Source organism: Rhea americana, unplaced genomic scaffold (assembly GCF_003343005.1).
Source record: "Rhea americana isolate MKP2758 unplaced genomic scaffold, rheAme1 scaffold_80, whole genome shotgun sequence".
NCBI classification, from domain to species: domain Eukaryota; kingdom Metazoa; phylum Chordata; class Aves; order Rheiformes; family Rheidae; genus Rhea; species Rhea americana.
In genome coordinates, this window is record NW_028186979.1 from 212,512 (window position 1) to 236,392 (window position 23,881).

General features: G+C 36.4%; 1 protein-coding gene across 3 annotated transcripts in view; it reads right to left on the minus strand.

Moving 5' to 3' along the window:
* The window catches only part of MYT1L (myelin transcription factor 1 like), a 127,130-nt gene that overhangs the window by 37,517 nt on the left and 65,732 nt on the right, over positions 1–23,881 (minus strand). For 2 of the 3 annotated variants that reach the window (XM_085322948.1, XM_085322947.1), the window contains exons 10-14: positions 21,709–21,956; positions 19,112–19,348; positions 17,295–17,416; positions 16,869–16,931; positions 16,310–16,378 (exon numbers count right to left, since the gene is read on the minus strand). In XM_085322948.1, coding sequence (XP_085179074.1) covers positions 16,310–16,378; positions 16,869–16,931; positions 17,295–17,416; positions 19,112–19,348; positions 21,709–21,956 — 739 coding nt within the window. The remainder of the gene's footprint in view (positions 1–16,309; positions 16,379–16,868; positions 16,932–17,294; positions 17,417–19,111; positions 19,349–21,708; positions 21,957–23,881) is intronic. The other variant, XM_085322949.1, reaches the window with a different exon arrangement.

A 23,881-nucleotide genomic window follows, 5' to 3' on the forward strand; every position in this document is an offset into this window, starting at 1 on the left:
GCCTATGGAGCTAGTCCACTCAYAAAGCTCAGAGGCTTTATGGAGTAACTTCAGTCTCTTCCATCTCTGCTGAGACTGCTCTCTCTCTCTCTGCCTCCAGAAATCCTCAGCAACTGAGTAGTTCTAAACTGGGGATGGCTGAATGAATGCTTTTCTCCTTAGGTGAAATTTAATTAATTCTCTGACTTTTTGCATGTAAAATTTTTGATGTTCTTAGCTCCTGGTGCTATCTGTATCACATTCCTGCAATTCTTGATCTGTGTGTGGGGGTGAGGAAGAACATGATATGTTTTTCCGTGAAGCTAAATCCATTTTCCTGTACGCAGACTGAAATGCAGCATGCTGGCATTTAAAATATCGTCGTGCTCTCACCAACACAGATACACATGACGCTTTTAAATTAATTATACTGGTTTAGAAAAACCATTCCTGTGCCTTCATTTACCACCTCTGCATGCTGCCTCTTCTGCTAGCAGTCAGGACTTCCTAGCTTCCCAGCAGCAAGTGCTATGACGTGCTGCCCACTGTTCTCACATCTAGTACCAGCATACACTGCCTAACGTGCCAGTTACCAAAGGCATGGTATGTGCCTAAGAGGAAATAGCTTCTGTGCATCACCCAGGGGGTGCTCCATTCACAGAGGCTGCCAGAGGGAAGCTGTGAATCAGCTCTCTCTGGGCACTTTGCCCACACTTTCTCTCCTGCCAGCATCGCCTGCCTTGGAGGCAGCACTGGCCAGCTGCAGATTCCCTTCCCTCAGTACAGAGTACTTCCTGGCACCAGGGATGAATCAGTTTTGCAAATTCAAATGTTCATTTCCAAACACATCATTACTTTGAGAAAGCTTCATTTTTATAGCGAAGGAATAGCATAAAATGATTACAGCATAAAGAAAAATGCACCAGAAGATAGCCCTGAGAGAGCAAAGCAATGCAAGTTCTCTGTCTCCTAACAGCATTGCTTCAAATCTGTGCTTGAAAGTTTGTTCAAAATAAGAGAAAGCGTGATTTTGAAATACATATGCTTTTCCTGAGTAATTCAGCATGGACACATGAAGAAGAATGTCCTACTGGTTAGACTTTTAGAAGAGCAGCCACTAAATCTTTTAGGCATATTTGCCACTCAGCCACTGCACAGCAAGACTCGTGCAGTGGCTGAGTGGCAAAGGGTTTGCCAAGAGGAGTGACCTGAATTGTCTTGCGCCCTGTATGTGAGGATGGTTCAGAGAGAAGGGCTTGAAGAGAGCAGCACAGGTATAGCATTTGATATTCTTCAAATAGAATATTCTTCAAAAGAGTGTCTTAGAACTGGTCTAATCTTTGTGTTCATGATGTCAACGGAAGTTTTAATACAAAATTAAATTAAAATTAAACCAAATATTGCATACTTCAAAATTGTATTCTTTAGAGATTTTTTTGTTAATAGGGGACACTATGGTCTAGTTAGTAGCCTGATGATTGCCTTGAACATCATAAAATTATCAATAGTAGAATTCTTGAAGTGCTGCCTCTGTTGCTGCTTCTTCCTGCAGTCCCTGCTCTGATCTTTTGTACTTCACAGATCTTCCCCTAGATGAAACAACTGCAAAAGGCTCCAGTGGGCACAGCAGTATGACCTTGAATCTGTCCCTTGCTGAGAGTTTCCTGGAGGTTTGGAGTGACTTTGATACCTATAAATCTAGAACATTCAGAACAGTCAGCACCTCCACAAGAAATGCTCAGAAAAACTATCAGATTAGGACTACTAACAGCAGAGGAAACAAGTTCCATATAGTTTGTGGCCACAGCAATCCACTAAGACTGTTAGTAGGAGAATGGGTGCAACCCAGCACTACAGCACTAGCTGTTCTGTTTTTTATTTGAATAGAACTGTTCAGTTTGTGCACCTGCAAATACAAAACATCAAGACAGGGACTCTAGAAGATCAGAGGAGTGGAGACAGCTGGATAAAATGTAAGGGGGAAGAAACAGAAATGTGAAAGAAGGAAAGGCATGAACAAAGTTTGTTTTATATGTCCTCTTTCATAATAATTCATCTAATATCCATATGTAAGACTGAGCCTACAAAACAGGTTGGGGTATTTCTAACTCTATATAAATAGGCAAGAGTTAGGAGCCCTGCCTCTATTGAGAATCCTCTCAGTCTAGCCTAATGGCAAAGCTATAAATGGCTAGGGTTGTAAACACCTTTGAGTTATTTAAGAAATGTATCATGTGCAGCTTGAGAGCTCAGAAGTTTGAAATTTTGAAAAAAAAATCCAAATGATAGAAAATGTTATAAGTCAGAATACTCTTCATTCTATTAATAGTTTGTTTCTTAGTCTCCTGTTTCAACAGAGCAATGAAAAAGACAATTTTAAGTGCTTATTCAGTATGTTAAGATAAAGTATACAACAGTAGTTTGGTGTAAATAGTGTTTTTGAGACTAATTGCATCTTCAGACTAAGAGATATGTTTTGTTCCATATGCAGTCACTATGCTGTATTCATAAGCAACCTTGAGAAATGGCTTTAGAAGTACAGTACCATAAAGTTACCAAACTGGACAGATTTTAAATCCCTTCTGAATGTATGTGTTTCTACTTGAAAGGATGTGCCATCCAATGACAGGGACAGGTTAACATTTCAAAAGCAGAGCAAACTCTCAAGGGTTTCACTTCCCCAGACAGCTAAAGCAGAAATACTCCTTTCTATTTTGGGGGTGAACAGTCAACAGCAAAGCAGTAAAATTCTTCGGTTTTCATTTTATGAAAACAAACAGCTTTTCCCCCGTAGGCCTACAAACATTTGTCAAAGGCCCAAGTGAGGAAATGTGAAAATACCGAATGTGAATTATATCAGACTGTGAAAGGCAGTCTGGTCTAGTGAGAACTCTAGTATAGCTAAGGGAAATCCAGTTTTGTTCCCGTTTACTGTATGAGTTTATACTAATTTTTCAGTAACTTCTCAGGCATGCTCTAATTTTTGGTGTGATTGTCTTGAGATTCTAATGCTCCATCTACACTGACTTTTGAGTATGACCTGACCCATTATTTGAGCCCTAATTTGCCTCAAGCCTTCAATGTTAAGCAAGACTTAATGGCATACTGAAGAGAAAATTCTTAGTGCGAATCCAGACATGAACCTCTCTGCAAGGGGGACAGCATGACCACAGCTATGTCCATCCGTACACGTACTCCATCTTATCACCTTGAGGTAGTCTCAGACAGTTGACACTGGGCAGACAAATGAGTCACCCTAACGAAGGAACACTTCTTAGAAGGATGTGATGTCTTCTGTACTTTTCCCAGCACGGAGAACTGTAAACATGGAGCCGTAACTTCGCATTGGTGCAAGATGCTGCAGGATGGTTATGAGGCTGCAGCACTTTGTTATACAAGATATGCTAAGAGAACTGGATTTGTTCATTCTTAAGAAGAGAAGTGTAAAAAACAATCTTATTGCTGTATGCAAATGGTATCTAGTAGGATGATGCAGAGAGGGCCTAGCCACAATTTTCTCAGAGGTAGCAACGGGAATAAAGTTCAACATGGGAAAGGCCAACGTCCTGTAAGGAAATTATTTTTTACCATCAGACTGATCAATGCTGGAACAGGTTGTGAGATCTCCAACCTTGAAGTTATTCAAAACTCAACTGGAAAAAGTCTTGAGTAACCTTCTCTAACTGGATTTGGTTTGAGCAGTAGTTTGGATTAAATAACTTCTAGAGGTCCCTTCCTACAAGATTTTGTAATTCTGTATTAGGTCCGGAAAGRTGTATAAAGGAATACACTGTTTTCTTTACTTAGTCTCTTACTAGTGGCAGAGATACAGAGACAATCTTTCCTGACAGGCTGATTTCCAGAAGGATCAAGCCCTGTCATTCTCTTTGATTTCAATCACTTCTTGAGGGTTCAAAATTAAACTATCAATCTTTTTTTTTTGTTTAAAAATTTCAACAATTAAATGGAAAATGATGACTGTGGAGTCCACATAGAGTGGAGTTTACAGAGGTAATGAATGCTGAATAATTCTCAGTGAGGTAAATAAAATGAATCACATCAAGTTTTCTGATCAATGAGTGGAACAGATAATACTCCCAGTTCCTACTCCACACATCCATCGGTCTCTGTTTCAGAGCTTCTTGTCCTTCCTGAAAGGATGCTGCAGCTGTCTGGGTAGCAGTAAGAGAAACAATGAAGTTTTTAGTATGGCATTCAATAACCCAAAATTGGTGCCATTTCCCTTCAACCTGTCAGACTGTACGAGGCAGTTTGCACATTATGTGAACAAAGGAGATATCCCTTCAGGGAGAGCAGGAGCCTCTGATAAGACCACTAAAATCATTCCAAACCAAACTATTCCTTCTTGTGCTGGAATTCAAGACTGTATTTGAACAGAACATAAGTAATAATATCAACTTCATAAGAATGTTCCAAGGTATCATTAACTATAGCACTTGAAAATGAATTGTGCTTTTTATTGTCATGCAATATCCTCTAGTGTCTTTTTCTTACTTTGGCCCTCCTTACTTTCTCCTTAAAGTTAACAAAGGCAAAAAGCCCAAGCTTTTGTACATTTTCCCTTCTGTAACTCCCATAAGATTATGCATTGTAAGTTTGATTTATACTGTAAACATTTCATGAAAGAATCACTTTAATTTTGCAATCTAATAGCTGCAGGAATAATGTTTAGCACGGCTAAACAGCCGTGCAGAGTGCTGGAGAGGTTGAGGTTACAAACAGGGATAAATGGCTGTGCAGCACAACGGCGCTCTGAAGCTGCATGCCGCAGTGTGGAAAACAGCTCTCGCTACCAGAAACACTTTGCTCACGGCTGGGAATGTAGGCAGAGAGAGAAAGTGCTCATGCTCTATTATACCTTAGGGCTCAGAGCTCTTACGCACTGCAGAATTAGAAAAGCAGCCTTGAGTTATAGGCTAACAAATTTGCCTTACATACTGTTTACAAGAAAGAGGTTTCCTTCTCATTAAAAAAAAAAGTGCTACTTTTCTAAAATCACTTTGTTTTTTTTTCATGTGCTTGTTACCAAACATCCCTGAGCATCTATTTACTGCTCTTTACTCTGATATCTAATTCACTTGGTTAGTTTTGATACTGATCTCGTGTCAACATTGACTAATGCTTTTCTCTTTCCAGGTTGGCAAGAGGAACTGTAACGTTGTATTTTCAGGGTGAATATTTACAACTCATATTTAAACTCTGAGAATGTTTTTTATAAATCACTATCCCCACAAACATCCCTGCTAGTAAACCACTGCCCTGGCAAGGATTTGGGAGAATAATAAATTAAGCAGGAACAGAGCTGAAGCACAAATTTTCTGTTTTGTTTAGCTCAGAGGTGTGATCCACAGCTATACACTACAGAGAAGAAGAATGGCACCTTATTAGCAGCCTGGTCTACAGGGATAGGCAGAATTCCCATCTTAGCACCCCTACGGCCATAAGAAATCCATTAATTTCAAGAGGAAGACAGCATCTCAGGAAAGTCAAATGAAAGACCATGGAAAAGGTTCGTCAGCAAACTACATCTTACAGAAATGCCTCCCATAGGTTGCCACTTCCCAGTATTCATTGCTTTAGACTGTATCTCTTGCACAGAATTTAATCCACTGAGAGTGCCGTATCTCCATCCTTATGCCAAGGGAAATTTATGAATGCTTCTGTTCTTAGGGAGAAAAAACCAAAAACTTTGGCTAAGTATCTTATTCATTAAATTCCCTTTACTTCTGAATGGTAAGTATTTTCATCAATGTGAACAGACAAAAAAAATTTTCTTAAAGACATTTCTACTATCATAAGCTTTAACATGGAATAAAATTACTTTTGAGATCATTCTTGATTATATAGAGATTGTACACACTTTTGGTCTGTGGTACAATAACATTTGAAAGAATTTTTGCAAAAGCTGGAGAGAGGCAATCCTGATACTTGTAAACTACGTGGTTACACAAGTACACCATGTGTAAATGGTGTTTAACATTGTAAATCAGTAGCAATTTCTTTAGTTTCAGTAGAGTTAATACCAGAATGTGTAAAAACAGAATTAAAATCACACTAACTATGGCTAAAACATTGTTTTCTGGATATACATTTTGTATAGAAAATGGTATATAGTTATCTCATATTCATTAAATCATATTCATTTTTAATTTATAGGTGCTTATTGTACTAAAGAGAAGTCAAACTAGAGATTTTTAGAGTTAAAGAACATCCTTGCCAATATTTTACTCATGAATATCTTAAAAATACTGTTCTTTTTTTTTCTAAAACAAGTAACTGTTTAATAGTACCCTGTTCATGACAGTCTCTTTTGCTAGATAAAAATTATCAGCTTAAACTGCTTTTGTCAAGAGTACAGAGTGCAAATTCTGCTTCTGACTATATGCATGGAACTTGGCCTTATGTTATTCCCATTTCATTAGAAAAGCTCTGACAGCTACAGAACATGATCTCAGATCTGAAGCCCATTAAAAGGGAGGTTTTCCATTGACGTAAGGGGGCTTTGCACTGCGCCTCAGAAAAGACTTCAAATCATTGAAGGCCCTTTTATATGAATGAAGGTTTGGAGAATTAGATCTTAGATGGCTTAAAAAAAAAAGAAAAAAATAACTTAGTAATTCTGTTCTTTCAGATCCTTCACACTTAAGTCACAGAAGTTATACTGGGTGCTACTCAAAACCCAAACTGCTGTCCCTCCTCCGTTACACCTATACTTATGGAACATACTTACGCTTTCCTGACAGATGTTCCTTGATTAGTGCATCAGAGGAAAAACAAATCACCACCTGGTGATTTCCTGGAGAAGCCTTGAGGAGAAACCTATAATCTGTCATATCATAGTTTTTATTATTCATTTCTTTTAATATCAATTTTTATGATTCCCCTATTTTTTCATAATTTATTTATAACTCTTTTTCAAGAGGGAAAAAACAGAAATGTATTTCCACAGTGTCCAGTGCACCAAATGCTTACAGTTTTTAAATTAAAACTTATTTGCAAAATGCTCAGTATTTAAAACAGCAGATATTGAATTCAGTCCTTTTTAATGACAGTCAAATATTTAAAACAAGTATATACGTATTTTTTGAAACAAATAAACAAGAAAGTTTTATATCTATTATATGCTCCTATCTGCATTACAGATTTGGACTATGAAATTTTAACTTACTACCTATTAAATTTTGAATTCAGTATTCAGTTGACTGCATTTAATACTACATTGTTTTAGTTATTTTAGATATCAGTTCATATAAGAGAAAAAAATAAATCTCTAAGTTCATGGCTCAGCAGGCAAAATGAGTAAGTTGTGATTTTCATATTCTAAGCCTGTTTTAAAAAATAGTTCTATACCTGTAAAAGAAGAAAGTCCATAGCTTAGTCTTCTTATAAACCTCATCTATACGATTTGATTCCTTTCCTACTTGACACAGAATAAAAGTGCTCCAGTATCTAGCCTCTTTTGAATAACTGTGCTTATAGCTCTTTTAAGCTGATCATATGCTTTTACAATGATGTCCACCTTAATCTGCAGCCTGAAAATTCATCTCAGTGCAGTGTTGGCTCTAAATCCTGAAGATGACAATTTACATACCATTCTGATTGACTACTTTACAGCTGATCCTTTTAATAAAACTGTGTAAGTAGTATTATTCTGGAAAATGCATCTTAAATATAATTTATTTATACTTAAAATTTTTTCCTGTTTACCACAGTCCAAAAAATAAATAACAATAGTAATGTGCTTATTCTGCTGGAGCTGAGTGCAGTGTAAGCACAGTCAAGCATATAAAAATAACTAACGATGACCAATGTTAAAATACCCCTCAAATTGTAAGGTTGTTTCAGACAGTGTACACCGAATGAGCTCGTGCTGAAAGAGCTCACTGTTGTTATCTGTAGAAGGAGAGAAACCATTCAGCAGACTTTGAAGCAGTGGAAGTTCTGTGCATGTTAGGGTAGAAGAGCAGTTTTTACATGCAGATGAGCAAATGTAAATTCCACTTACTGGGAATACAAAAATATTGTAAAAGAAGATTATGATGAAGTGTTTATGAGGGATATGGGATATTTTAGGGATATAAAACATTGCTATAGATACTACAGTGCTGCAAAAAATGTGTGCCACATAAAGTCCCATAGCATTAAGATATAAAATAAAGGAGTGAACTTAAATGCATGGCAAAATTAGATGTTACTGTGCAGATACAGACACCAAGTAATCAAGTTAGCAGTTGGCCATTCTAAGAAACCAAACACAAGGATTTTTATATCTTCAAAAGACTTAAATACAGCAATCAAACATGAATGCTAACCCAAGAGAGCAGCTGAGGGCATCTGCCCAGATCATCACTGTTGTAGTTTAGCGTAACTCCACTGAAGGCAATGGAGCTACGCTAATTTACACCAACTGAGGATCCAGACAATCATATTTAGGACTTTAAGTTACAAAATTACTTTTATCTGAGGGTGTACAGTATAGTGCCTAGTTGGCAAGTCTGACCAAACACAGAGAGTGCAAAACACTGCACTTTTAATTCCCCTTTTAGCAACCATATAGTCTGTGCAACTTCCCATGGGGATTGCCTCAGCACTTGGGATATACCACAGCATCATGTTGCAGATCTTTGTGGATCTGAATGGAATGAGCAATTGGTTATGATTTTTTGATTTGAAGCAAAAATGATCAACATCACAATGGGATTTTGCACAATAACCAAATTGTGCCAAAGAAAAGACCCTTGAATTGAATACGAGCAAATGCCAGGCTGAATGAGATTAATTATGTAGGACACATTCAACGACAAAGAAGTATGACTAAACCCAAGGAAGGCGAAGGCAACTGTACAAATGGAAAGACTCCAAGAGAAGAAGACCTTAGAGAGATTCATTGGGCATGTTAACATAACTAGGCAAATTCATTGATAATTAATCACAATTAAGTGCTCCTCTCAGAATAGTTGATTAGGGACAGCACAAAATGGCACTGGAATGACGGACAAGAGAAAAGTTTTGAAAATTAAAATAAACTGTCAAAAACCCATCCACATTGAAATATTCTGTGATTAGTGAAAAGCCTAGGAACTAAGGGTAGTATTTTCAAAACTGTTGAAGTTATTGCAGACACTAAATTCCACTTTCAAAGATAGACACATAGAAGTTACAGGGATGTGGATTCCCAAGTGCTTACACTCCTTTTTCCAGAACAATGTTTTGGTTCTTAATTCACACAGGCTGTTTTGATAAATTTTCTCTAATTCAGTGGACGTTCATCTGAACTGAGACTACTCCAGATGATAACTAAGTGGCATATGCTTTCAAATACTGATTAAAATCTAAGCAGCAGAAAAAGTACAGCTAGTAATATCTTTTTACTTTAAACAATTAAGTGCATAAATAAAAGAAAAAAGCCATAAACTATTTGAATATTTTCGATGCCACTGTGCAAATAAAAGCCTGTAATTTCAGAAAATGTCATGGTATTGATAACTTACTAAGGCCCTGATTCTGCAAGGTGCTTCATGCAAACAGGCTTTTGTGCCTACATGGAACATTTCACAGCATCAAAGGTACTGATATGCAGATGGCTTTTAAGGAGCTTTTAAGAGAGTACATGCTTTTAAGACTACCTTTCAGTAATGAAAACAATGATGAAGGGTCTTATGTAAACAGAACTCAAGTATTATCTATTTTGGAGACATAATTTAACAAACTTAAGTGAGAAAAATGGAATGACTCAACCTTACCAGTCTGAATGAGTTACTCTAACAGAAAAAGCCCAGTCACTTCCATGTGTGAAACTTATTGCGACTATAGAGATGAGATTGCTGCAAATGATGGGTTTCTATACAAAGGACATTATCATAACACCACACAACATGAGGTTGGAAATGCTAGGTATAACCTACAGTGCCCATTTGAGTATTGAGAAGTGCAGGAACAGAGCCCAAGGTGTTCTGTTCTGGCCAGGCATGCATGCTGCCATCAAAGATAAGGTATCCAAGTGGAAATCTGCAATAAATACAGGAAACAAAATGCAAAAAAAACCCACTGAAACCACATGAGATTCCTAATTTCACTTGGCCCAAGGATCTAGTTGAACAAAATGGGAAAGATTATTCCTTACAGGACAACTATTACTGGGGATCTATGTTCCTTTTTTTTTTTTTTTTTTTTTTTTTTAAGAAAATTAAATTTGACTTGCACACTCGCTTGCAATTTAATAAAACATCATAAACTGCAGTTTGTTTTACTACAACATTGCAAGTTAATAAAATGCTATCATTCGCAAATGACTCATTCTAGTCATTTTTTAACATTATTCCAAATACATCATATCTGGTCCTTACAATCACATTTTCCATATAAAAGTTAGATAAAACATCAAGGAACTTAAAAATGTCTTTGTAGATTCAAAGGACACATACTTAACATCAAAGAAGTATTTTATTATAACCCAGGATTACTTACTAGGCTCAACAACTTTAGTATTCAAGAAAAATTGTAATGCCAACTTCAGTTATGTTTCCCCATTAAAAAAAATAATAGGAAGCTAGAGAAGGAAAAAAAAAGCAATAATAATGGAAATGGTTACTCCTCTTGCAACAATGAGTAAATTTCTAAGAGAAAAGTGGATGAAAGCTGTATAATGGGTCACAGCCTTCCAAATGTCAGTCTTACTGAGTTCTTACAGGATGACAGAAGCTATCTGATCAGGAAAAATAGGAAGGCAAGGCAAGGCAAGCAAAGAGAAGGGAACGGCAAGGAAGTGAAGGGACACGAAAAGAAGGGGATGCCCATAATACCAGTGACAGCACTCCTGTGAAGGTGGAGTAACAAATGTGCACCCCGGCAGTGAACTCTGGAAATCACTCAAGTGGCAAACACAGGATGTAGGTGGAGAAATCATTTCAGCAGCTAAATATCTTTTCAAAAGTAGTTGTTCTGAGCACAAAATGTTACTGTGCATTTGGAGAACTATCAAGGTTTAGAGAGGATAGGTGCTATTCAAAATCCAGTAATAATCTGGTTATTTGTTTAAAGACGGGGTCTTTCTGTAGTGTTTTATTAATATATGCAATTATTTTTGTCTCTGCATTTCAACTGTGTATTTGGAGAAGGCATAATTTTGTGTCAAATGACTAAACCCAGGAAGAAAATATTACTTTATTCTAGTACTATTTTGTATATTCGACACAGTAAAAACAATACAAGCTTCCCCATCTCTGGGAGGCTATCTCTTCTTCCCATTTCCTACTTCTTGCTATGCAAATTGTAGTCAAATCACTTGACACACCAGTAAAAAGTGAGTATGGAAGATTATACTAACAGAGAAGAGTTTCATTAGAAGTGTAAGCTAGGGATACTCTTTCCACTCAGAAAATTATACTGCATAGAGTCATTTTAATTCCTAACAGACCTGTGATTAAATCAGGAGAGCTTCAAGGAAGCTCACCTTTCTGAGTGGACCCAGCAGAAGAGACTACTAGGATGACACACCTGGGAATGGGGAGACAAGGATAAAGGGAAGATAAGAGAAAGAGTAGAAGAGGACCACAAGAATATGGAAATTAGGGTAAAGAGTGACATGGAAAGTAGAAGGAGGCACAKAAATTCCAAATCTTACTTTATTGTGGAGAAAATACAATAATAGACTGAGGTTCTCACTTTCACTTAAGAAGAGATATGGAAAATAAGCTCTCAGGCTTCATTGCACAGAGAGAAATGAAACACTCCTCCTTCCTTTAAGTACCATAGGGCCACTCCAAGAGATGTTCACCAGAAAAATAATGGCATGCAAAATCTGCTTAGAGACATAGGTGCTTTGGGACAGAAGGCCTGGCAATATTACAACAGTATCAGGTAAGTATGCAGATTTGTAGACACTTTGTTGAACTGCAAATCTTTCTGAGGTTCAGATTCTTTAATATAAGCAGTAATGTGATCTCCTGAAGAAAAGTGACCCAAAGGAAAAAGTTTCAGAGTAAGGTAAGCTAATACTTAGTTATAGAAAGTATGGCCTTCAAAAAGTATGATTACTTTCACTTCAAAATAGCATCAGAATTAAAAGTCATCATTTTTTTGAACCCTGTTACCCAGTTCCAGGGTTGGCAATACACTGAGTAGATAAAGTTCTCAGTCAGCATGCAGCACTTTGATTAGAAATGATTTACTGAGGATCAAAACATGTCCTTAAAAATAATAATTGATTTTACTTTTAAAATTAGACTAAAAGTGCTTCAAAATGTTGACATTTTAGTGTTTCATTGGTTAAACTGCATTTAACTGTTGAATATTTTAATATTGGTGGCTGTCATTGGATGGGCTATTAATTGCTTTTTTGTCTTAATTAAGTTTATTCATCACTCTAGCTTCCCTAGGTCTTTAAAAAACTAGTTGCATTTCAAGTATTATAACCTGAATCTTAATACTGGAAAGGGTTGGCTTTTTGCCAAATATTAATTTCTTCAGAGACTCTTAACACTATTGACATCCTTTTTGCCAACACTAGAAACTGGGAATTAAAGCAAAAGAAATGATTTTGTTATTTGGAAATCGTTGACCAGGCTGTGTGTCTGCTTTATCCTGCCTATAAACTATACACACAGACTCTCATGTTTTCATTTGTGCTTTGGGTGAAAGCTGAGAATTGCACAATCTGTCCAGTAACCTTGAGCAAGAAGCCTTACAGAAGGAAGTATGGATGGCAAGGAATAGTTGAGTCAATTCTGGAAGAACTTAATGTCTTGAAAAGTTGCAGCAGTATTATTCTGGGGATCTAGGGAATGTGGACAATGAAATTTATAGAGCCACATTTACCAAAATTCAATATAGTGAACATAATTGATAAGCTAAGTAAAGTTTGCTATAACCTTTTCAGATTCTCTTTTTTTTGACTCTGACTAGAGCATCAATATCATTTGAAATTTTCAATGTCTGCTATTTTTGATTTTAGTTAGGGTTTAAAACAAATCAATCAGCATGTTAGCAAAATTCCAGTTAGGAAGCTACATTTTACTTAATTTGTGTGTTGTACAAAACAGACAAGGAGATTATGGAACAGTAGAATGTGATATAAAGGCTTTATCAGTACATAACCAATATTTGCTACATGAGCTATGCATAGCCAAATTGTAAAATTATGAAATCTTCCTAAACTATATAAACTATAATCCCTGTAGCATACTGTACTGTCAGTTGTTCTCTATATCCCACACACTAGAAAAATATTTGCTAGAAATTTTACAGAGACTAAAGTCTTTGTAGATGACTGGAAATAACTATGTGAAGACTRGAACAAGGAATAAAAGATGAAGAATAGATAGGAATGGCACAGATTGGAATGGACAGGACAGAAGGGATCTCAGCTTGGGATATAGGCGAAGAATGTATACACACTTCTCTCTAAAGCCTGGGGCAGGAGACAGGGTTACTGATGCTTACTCCTCTGCTGTAAGCACATATATACAAACTACACTAGCAAAGTTCCCCACCTGGTGTCAGTCCATGTAGAATGTTGTACCTGCTACTGCTGTTTGCTACYATAGTAGTTCAGGTGACCTATGTAACGGATATCAAAAGTTTCTGTAGTGCTAGTGGCKTGAGAGAGGCCAGCGGGATCTCACATTATGAATTTTCTGCTTCTTTTCAGTTTGCTCTTTTTAAAAGCAAGGAAATTATACCCTAAAACCTCACATGAAAAGAATGGAACTGATGTAAATGATGCACTTCACAGTTTAAAAATTCCAAAATCAAAGTTGCTTATGCAGCTTTGGTTTAGATGCTTTGTGCATATGCATTATCATTTACATGATCACATCTTTCTCCTATCTTATGCAGAGAACAAGAGTATAAATGAGAACTGTACAGAGAATGCTGTCATCCACAGGACTCCTACTTCTCTGCCTTGAAATACATATGATAAATGAGAAAATGCTTTATTTCTCTCTGTGTACAACTTCAGCAAGATGGTTAAGACGGAGAGAACATTAAAAAAAATATATGATGGAAGCAAGAGATGGACTGGTCAGCCAAGAAGCTTGAGACAGAGAGCAATGTAGAAAAAAGGATAGAGGAGACAGGACAGCGTGAATGGAACAAGAGGAAGCTGGGAATGAGCACAGAGCTTTGGGGAGGAGAGAGGAAAGTCCCACTGCTGCTCTGGAACACTGGACTTTATTCTGCTTCTTCTATAGAGTTCATCACTTTTCACAAATGGTCAATCACTCATTGTGTAGAACTGCCAAATTCTCACAGTTCAGAGAGAATTTAACGGGTATTTGGCTTYGAACATACGTATCTTTCTATAATGCCAAGAACACTGACAAGTTGAGTGCTAGAAGTCTCAAACTGAGTAATCAAAATTATTTGCTAAGGCTTTCTGTCCTTAAATTGGGGATAATACCAATCATGGCTTACTTCAATGTGTAATTGAGGGTGAAAATAAACTAATTCTTTTATAACCAAGATAAATTAATTAGGAAACACTCAGTTGCAATGGTAGTGAAAAATAGGTGACTGAGTTAGTAGATATATCCTGAGAATACATTTTGAGAAAGCTGCAGTGAATAGCTGACAGGGCCACACATGGGATACTGAAGAAAACAGAAAGTATTCATTAGTTGGTAGTGATTATTCTCTGCCCACTGCAGCAAATTACTTTGTTATCCTATGGAAAAATATGTGATCAGGAAATGAAGGATTTCTGGTAATGAAGTGCAAAAGTGAACTAATTTAACCTGCTTAAAATTCTGGCATTTCCTAACTTTTGAATTCATTTAACACAGTTTTTATGTGTTTAGTAATATCACTTTAAATATGAYGTAATTTTGTTCTCTTTGTGTAGGCAAAGAAAGGAGTGGGCTCTCAAGTTCAAGCCATCTTTCTTTCCTTCCAGTTTGAACAAGGTATGCTTGATGGGAGATGCCTGAGAGGCAGAGGAAGGGCTGATTCAGGAACGCTTTCTTAATACAAGTGAAAACTTTATAAAGGGTTAGAGCAGCAAAGTATGTGATTTAAGTATTATTTATGCTGCCCAGAGTCTTGACTGTGCTCAGGTTATGTAATCGTATTTCCTCCAACATCTGCTACTTAACCTCTGCCAACCCAAAATACAGTTCCAACTCTGCATTTCTCTGGGCTTGTTTGCTCATGTCTCACTCTACTTACATAAATATTTGTTCCCTGAGCAATTTTCATCCCTTTCGCTTGAACATCACATAGTCTTCTAGTGGCAGATAACAGCAAGAACTGAACTGTTGGTATGTAAATTCTTATCCACTGGGTGGGAAATCAGTGTGAGTTTCTTATTCTCGGTTCATAGCTATGGACTAGACTAGCTGAGACTCGGGAGCAATCTAACTTCAGCAGCTTTTTTATGCTTTCTTTCTTATCTTTCTCATGCTTTACGGTCTGTTTTTTCATCAAGGTGTGTACTGAATTCAAGAAATGATCATTAAGGCCCTCACGTATGGTAATGATAGAATACTGCTTAGCATGACAGTACATGCTATCCATTGGTATCTTCCCTATCTAAATTTTCCTTTTTACTTTTAAACATTTGTCCCTGTTAACCATACTGAGGATTAATTCTAACAACTCAGGAATACCACTATCTCGTAGCACTAACAAATATTATAGTTCTTCCACATATTGAATTTCAGTCAAGAATATGGTGCAAGAAGACAGATTAGAGCTAATTCTCACGATTCTCTAACTTTCATTGCTCACAATTGTCACTCCAAAGTACTGAAAGGTAATTGTAAAGACAGCATGTTAAGTAGGGGAATAACCAAGTAAACACTAAAAAACATAGCCAAATGAGAAAATGCATTAAGCTAGTAACAGTGATACAAACCCAGGGAAAATTATACATGCATTAGGGATAAACAAACTGTTTCCTCTTCCCTTCAATCTAGTTCTGAGGAACTCAGTCACTTTGCTAGCCGTGTAATCAAAAGTGTTTCATCAGTGTAATCTCATGGGAATTTTTTGTTCTGACCGGCAAACTCAAGATTTGGGAAAAAAAAGAGCAGGAATTCAAACATTTAGATGAAATTCCAAAAGTTCTGATTTTTGTCCATCCCTATCACACAATGAACACACAAAATAAAATACTACAACAACAGCCTTATCTATAGGCCCAGCCTGTATGGAATTTCGCATGAGTTTAACACACATTCCAAGCACGTATCAGCCCCCTCTGAAGCATTTAGCAGCTCTCCAGAGAGCATATCTATTTTCTGATGTAACTATTCACAGGTTGCAGTCAAATAAATATTCATAAAGAGAATATTTGTTCTTTATATCTTACTTGAGTTCTTGTGAGCTTGTGGCCAGCATACTTCGAATGCTTTTGTCAGCCAGCGGACAGCCAGATAAACTGTAAGACATGGCAGGATATACAAGTAAGTTAATCTTCTTATTAACTGAACRCTCTCAAACAAACACAACATAAAAATTAAAAAGTAAAAGATTGTAATGCAGAAAAGCGATGGGGCAAGTGCTGTAATATTGAATTTTGTAATATAGTTAACCCTCTGAATATATTTAGATATCAACATTACTTCCAAAATTACATACTGTAAAWACGCTTTTTTGTTTCTCTATGAAGTAGCAAAATGTAACACAAGATATTTGTGATTCCTGGGTTAACTACTTAAATGCTTAAGCATACTTTGGAAATTTTAGTAATCTATTTAAAAATAAAAGACGTTTATACAACACACAAATTAGCATGCTTTTAAGATCAACATATATTACTCAAAGGGTTAACACATAGTTCAACGTTTTACTTTGACAGCATTGTTGAGGTAAGCTGAAAACAATAAATTGAAAAGACAGAATCCACCATGAAAAAAATGAAGTCACACCTTCTATGTGAGGCGTAATTACCAGTCACATGACCACTCCCATCACACCCTGGTGTTGGACATCTGCCACCAAACAAAAACAAAAACAGCCAAAATAGTAAGTATGTTTAAAAAAAAACTTTAAAATGTTTCATTGTTTCCAGTTTAGCTGCAATGACTGCAAGGGGTTTTAAGCATCCTAATCGAAAAGCTGCAAAATGAACAGGATTAAATGAAAATGGCGTCTCAATACAATATAGCATCATTAAGAACAAGCAAATACACATTAGCTTATCACTTTACTTAACTGGCAGTTTGAAACATTTATATGCTGCAAATGTTGCATGCTCATACTGCAAGGCGTATATGTATTCGTTTGTTTAAAAAAAGACAAAGAGAGAAAAGGTTAAAAGGAGAAAAAATAATTTCACCTCACATTATGCTTACGTTATTAAATCCTTTTTGCTCTCTTTGCATTGAGGGTATTTGGGTTTAGGACTTGGGATTGTAACTTCACCAGGATACCTTCTTTCTTCAAGTGCCTCTTGGAAAGGATCCAAATCTTCTGGCTATAGGCAAATATAGACATATTAGTCTCAGCTAGGTGAGGTTACAATTTACAAAAAAATATTCCAAAGTAGAATCATCAGAAGCTATCTCTTTTATCCCTTTCTGTCAGAGAAAAATAATGAAAATATTTTATATTCTGTATCATCCATTAAATTTTGGTTATTTAATTAGGAAAGAAAATAGCAAAACTCAGATATTTTCTATCACTGTCATATTATTTTGCTTTAAAAGAATAAAAATATTTTCTAAAGTCACCATAAAACAGAGACACAGGAAAAAGGAGATCAAATATAGTGCCTTATGCATCAAAAGGCCATCCAAATAACATTTTTAATGGTTTAGGTCATGTGAAAGATGAAACAGGAACTATGTTAACATCTCCACACAGCAACATGAACTGTGACAAACCCCAATGGCTCTGTCTGCTAAAATATAATTTTATAATAATTATATAAATTAAAACTATTATAATATTATAATTATTAATTAATTTTACTGAGGCATTCAGAAATTTAGAAGCATCTATTTCAAGAACAAAGTGGCTGAACATACTGATGTAGAGATTCCTGTAGGTGGTGCTATAAACAGCATAGCAGAAATACAGAGTTCTGCTTGCTCTGGTAAATATGCTAAACTATATGTATTACCTCACTTTTCCTTGATAATGACAGATTTCCTAAGTTCAGTGAAATTAGTAGCAAAGCCATAACTGGCACCAGAGCTAGCATGTACTCAGTATATCTAGTGAAAATGCCACTTTCTTACATGCTTCAAACCTACCAAAAATAGTTTTAATTAAAATAGGCAACAGAGATTGCTACACACAAGTGATTATTCTATGTTTGTAATATAAAACAAGAAAAAAAATAGAGAACAATCTATAGAAGGCTCAGTCTTGTAAACCCTAAAGTGAAGAARAGTTGAAACCTAACGAACAAAAGCAATGGCATTAAAACTTGTCAGTAAACCTTTTCAGTTTTTTTTGCTCTTGAGCCACACATTCTAAATTTTGAAATGTAAAATAAGTTCACTAACATATTTCATGTGCTTGCCTTTGCCATTTAAAGGGTTTTGTGGTCTTCTTGGAACTACGAATTGGGAAGTGCAACACTAATGTCTATTCTCCCTTCACTGTATTCTTGAAACACAGTATTTCATTAATACAGGTCTTGCACACACAGAACTATCAGGAGTGTACAAGCAATCCAGAATGATGTTAGCTAAAAGAGTTAAAAGATTATATTATAATCTACTGCTTTTGTTTTAATTCACTTGAAGTAATACACACTTCTAAGTATTCTGCACATCATTTATGCTTTTCAAATTCAGGAGAATATCTTGTCTTGAGAGTAGATTACCCCAGTATTGCACAGTTACATCAACTTGCTTATATAGAGTAATATAATCTGCAAATAGTGAAACATCTTTACTGAAGAAAATATTTGTTAACAAGATGATGCTGTTAGAAAACATGATCACATTCATAGTTCAGATGTTGTCTTATGGAACTTAGTCACAGATCAAATGTGTGCCAACACGATATATTTCTAAAGACTAACCAGCAGAAAGTCCTCTCTGTAGAAAACCATCATTTTTCATCAGTTATTTATTTTGTTTCCTCTTTTCTTCCAAATTTCAGAAATGAATTACAAAAATCAGATTGCAAAGAGAATCAAGTGATGAAAAAGACGTACAGTAATCTCTTTGGAATCATCTTCGTCTATCCTACTGGGCTTCATTTTAGTGTAGTCCACTGGCAAGTCCCAGCAGTCCCCCTCATTCAGCTGGTAACACCGATTATTCATCACAGCTTGCCGTTGAGGTGACATTGGCTCCAGTGGTGTCAAAATGGTACAGCAGCCGTCTCGCTGCCTCTGCTTGTTCATGCTCAGATCCAAGGTCCCATTTTCATCGACTTCCATTTCAGGATTCTGTCAAAATAAGAAAAATAATGTTATTTCAGCCACTATCAAACTCTTCCTCCCTGTGTTTTTTAATCTCATGGCTTAGCAGAATGATAAAACGCTTTTCCATTCCTGTATAGATTGTAAGCATTGAGCCCCCTCCCACACGCAGCATACTTCTGTTACACAACCCTAATGCTGTTAAAGTAAATTTCTTCATATCTTCTTGAATGGCTAATCTGATGTTTGGGGGAATAGAGGACTTCATTACACCTCCTGCCACCCAGAACACAGGTGCAAAATTTGGAATGAAAATGAGAACTCTCTAAAGGTATTTTCCTGTTGTTGTCGTTACGTTCCTGCTTTACTCTGTGCCAGGTGAGTATCTCTGAGTTAACATCTGCATAATTCTTCTAGTTTCCAGCCCTGGCATCTGTTTGGGTGACTAGAGTAATAAAAACAGCTAGTATCAAATAATCTTTGTTTCTTTATTAGTGTAATATTAACAGATAATGTTTGAATAGACAGTGCCAGAGAGTTAAATGGGAAGGTGGGGTAGCACACCAAGCCCATTTGGACACTACTTGCCAATGTTACAGGAAGAGAAGATGCATTCAAATCTCACAATTCACTCACTGCTGTTGTATATTTATTAACATTGCATATGTCTGTCTTTATAATCAATAAATTCAGATAAAGGAAAAGCTGTGACAGTTTCTGCAGTGACTGAGGTGTTGTGAAATATGGAGCAAGTGAGTACAAGCTCCGACTTTTTTCAGGGAAGGGTCATCTATTTTATTACGTGTTGGGGAGGGAAGATACCTTAAACAAAAGACGAATTTTAAAAAATACAGGGAAGATAAAAGAAAAATGCCACAAAATATCCCTCATCTTTTCAAAAGTGAAGCATTTCACAGAAATTTGATTTCAAAATGAGTGTGAGTGCTACTGTCTCCTCATATGTCTAGCGGCTCGCTCTCCTCTTGAGTAACAAGCGAGCTGCAGAAAAACACTGTGAATGCAAATCTCGTTTTCTGAATTATTGCCTTTTGTCATAGCATGTATCTAATTGCTGCCATCTTGCTAATTTAATTTTGAAAATATTTATTTCTCTTCTCAGATTCATTCCTTCAGTTTCAATACAGGGTGAAACATTAGGAAAGAGGTCCCCTCTATTTTGGACAATTAACATTTTCAGCACCTTGTTCCAAATTTTTTCATCCTACTCAAATAGAGTACAACTGCATATATTTACATGCCTGAAAGAGATTTCCCTCTCCTATAGGATTAAATAATTTTATGTAATAATGTAAAAAGCAGCATTTGAAAACAGAAGTTGCCAATCATTCTAGATTAAATTACGATTATTACTAACAGCTGCTGCTTCGGGTGTAGTTCGTTGTGTATGACCAAGGAGCTTTCCACAGTGGGAGGTGGAAAACCTTTGTTTATGTGCAGAAGAAGAGAACATGTCTGCCAGCTCAAAAGCTCGTCTATAAGCACAGTAAAAATGTTTCCTCTGCATTGCATCTGTCTGCTTAGCCATCTAGTGGCCTCCTATAGGTACCACTGTGCTATTTGCTGGTGCATGTTAAGCAGGCATTTCTTAATTGCTATCATCAGAGTCAAAATTTAATGCTTATAATGAAGAAAAAGCGTCTGGTAAAGCTTTAATTTTATAATGAATGTTAATAATGCATTGTTTTTCTTAATACATTAGGCTTAACATTAAAATCTTTTATTTGTATCTGTATGGCCATTTCATAATACATCCGAGAATAATTCTATGAACATGCAGAGAACAACAGTGACACTGAACTACAGTCAATCAACTTTGAAGTCACCTGTGCTGGAGGATTTATCGTTTGCTTCAAATGTATTCTGCAGTGACTTTAGAACTGTGATATCACAGACAGGCAAGAAACTGTAACATACACGTAGCATAGATTTCTGCGTGCAAGATCTTACAATCTTAGGTCCCATATGTGACTTAAAAATGATATTGCATCATTAAATCTTAATCCTTTCACAAAATGTATGAATCAGACATGTTTAGCAAAAATTTCTGTAGTGCAATTAATACCACTTCAGCAACCCAAACATTTATAATCACAGATCTCACTAGTAMGAGACAAATTAAAAAAAGAGGGAGCACATGCTATCAGTATCATCACTCTATACACCAGTCTGGATTCCCGAGCTACTTGCAAGCAATTTGCATCTTTATCTTTTTATATTGCTGCCTTAGCAGAGCCACCAGATTTTGTTCATTTTGAGGGGAAAAAAAGAAAAAAAGAAAGATTAAGCAATTCTTCTATCTATCAGGGGCACAAATCTAGTGCAGTAAAGAGGAATCTTCATCAACAAACATAATTACTCATTTTTACCCTCGCACAGAGATCCTGAGGCTTAGTGGAGAGGTTCTGAGGCATCTCCCTGCAGCGAGTGGAGAGATTCAGAATAGCAGTAGCAGCCATGTGCGCTGCCTCCATGTCATGAGTATAGTCAAAGCTGCTCTTGCTGCAGGTACTGCTGGCACTGCTGCCTCCACCACAACTCATATTGCTGCTGCTGCTAGGGGCATAACTGCTTGTTGTGCTGCTGGTTGGGCTGGAATTCTTACAGTAACGCTTAGCTGTGGGAAGAAACATGACAAGGATGACTCAAAAGAACTAGCATTCTGCATAAGTGAAGAGAAAAACAAATTGCTGGAGGTGAAATTTGTAATGAGCAACAGTAACTGATACAACAAAAAATGCAATAAAAATAATGGCTGTATTTCTTGATTTCTGTCTGTGATTTTTAAATGCTAAATATGTGCTTTTATATGAAAGAACCTTCTGGAAAAAATCAGTATGATGTGAGCATGAATTATTCTGACAAACAGGCTGGAATTAGAGTATAGTAAAAACACAGAGAAACACTGCTTTTACCCCACATATATAGTCAGACAGAAGGTAGGAACTGCTGGGGTCATTCATTTTTATTAATGAGGGATAACATAAAAATATGGGACCTTACTCTATTTACATGAGCTAACTATTTATTTTAAGGTCTAGACTCCCTGGAGCTAGTGAAGATCAAGCTCTTTGTGAGGAAAATGGGCTTGGTCTCCGGCCCACAGTGCTAACCATATGTCCTCGAGCACTTCAGACCTTCTAAAATGTTCCTTCATTCTACATCACAACCAAATACCGTGACACTGGCCATCAAAAAGGAGAGGAAGAAGAGAAAATGATGGAAGAAGAAAGAAGGTGCTCACATGYGGGTTTTATCATGGGCGTCACAAAGGCAAAAGTAGTGGCATTGTGAACGGAAACAAATATAAGTGAAACACTCTCATCTTCAAATACCATACCCTAGACACATAAAACTGTTCATAAAAACAATGGGGCCAAAGATACTCATTTCTTCTCATACTGAAGACAGAGGCACTTAGCTGTACTCTGACCGACAGAAGCCACTAACAGTCACAAGAGAACGAAGGCACTAACAAAGCTCACTTCCACCTTATTTAAATATAACATTGCTCTGTTGCTGTTTTTAAGAAACATTCCTTGGAGCCAAAGGTATTATAATAATAAAACAAAACAGTCCTATTACCCACTTAACTCTCCAAACCACTTCCCAAATAAACTGTGAATTTTAAATAAAATTCAAGAGAGAGTCAACTGGTCTCCTAAATCTAAAAGTTTATGTTTTTTCATGAAAGTCGAGGTCGGGGGATACATACATTCATTTTTCAGTGCCTATTTCCCCTTAAGATGGAAATGTATACTGCAGAGATCACACCATATAGCAAAGTATAACAATAACCAACTAGCACGCTGATTAGAGAGCTATACAAAAAAGGTCAGCACCCTAGTTACAGCTCTTCCTTGATGGGTTCTGTTTAAATGCCAGACTGTTCAGGTGCATTTGTTTGAGCAGACATACGTATAATAATCTGCTCCCATAAGCATAGCCCATTTGTGAACCAGAGTCTGCTTTGGTAGGCAGACAGGATTCAAAAGGAAAATCTGAAAGTAAAATTCCCGTCTACAGTTTTTGCCATCCTTTTCCTTTCTTGAAAAAAAAATTGAACAAGTAATGGTGTTATTTTTACTGTAAATGAAATAGTGTTTCACTTAATTCATAACAGATGGAATTTCTCAGGAAAGCTACATAATGCACAGAGTGATTATTTTAAGTGAAGTGAATTTTAAACATTCATCACACTGCATTGTTCTGAACATGCAGTAGCACTACTCTTGCAGGGTATCCACTGATAATAAACCTGTGAACTATTTTTCAACGGTTTCATGATTAATATAGCAGTCAGTGGTGGTCATTAAAAATTCAGCATTTATACATGCAAGAATTTTCCTATACTTAAGGAAGGAAATTGAATATTTCAGTTTCTACTGTGTTAACACAGAAAGCACTGAGTTTTTAACATCAATCCTGCACCAATGAACTTGCCGAATTAGCAGTATCTCTCAAAATTGAGGCAAACAAATAAGATTTATGTCACTTGCAAAAAACATTAGGCATGTTATAGTAGGTCACAAATAAATATAA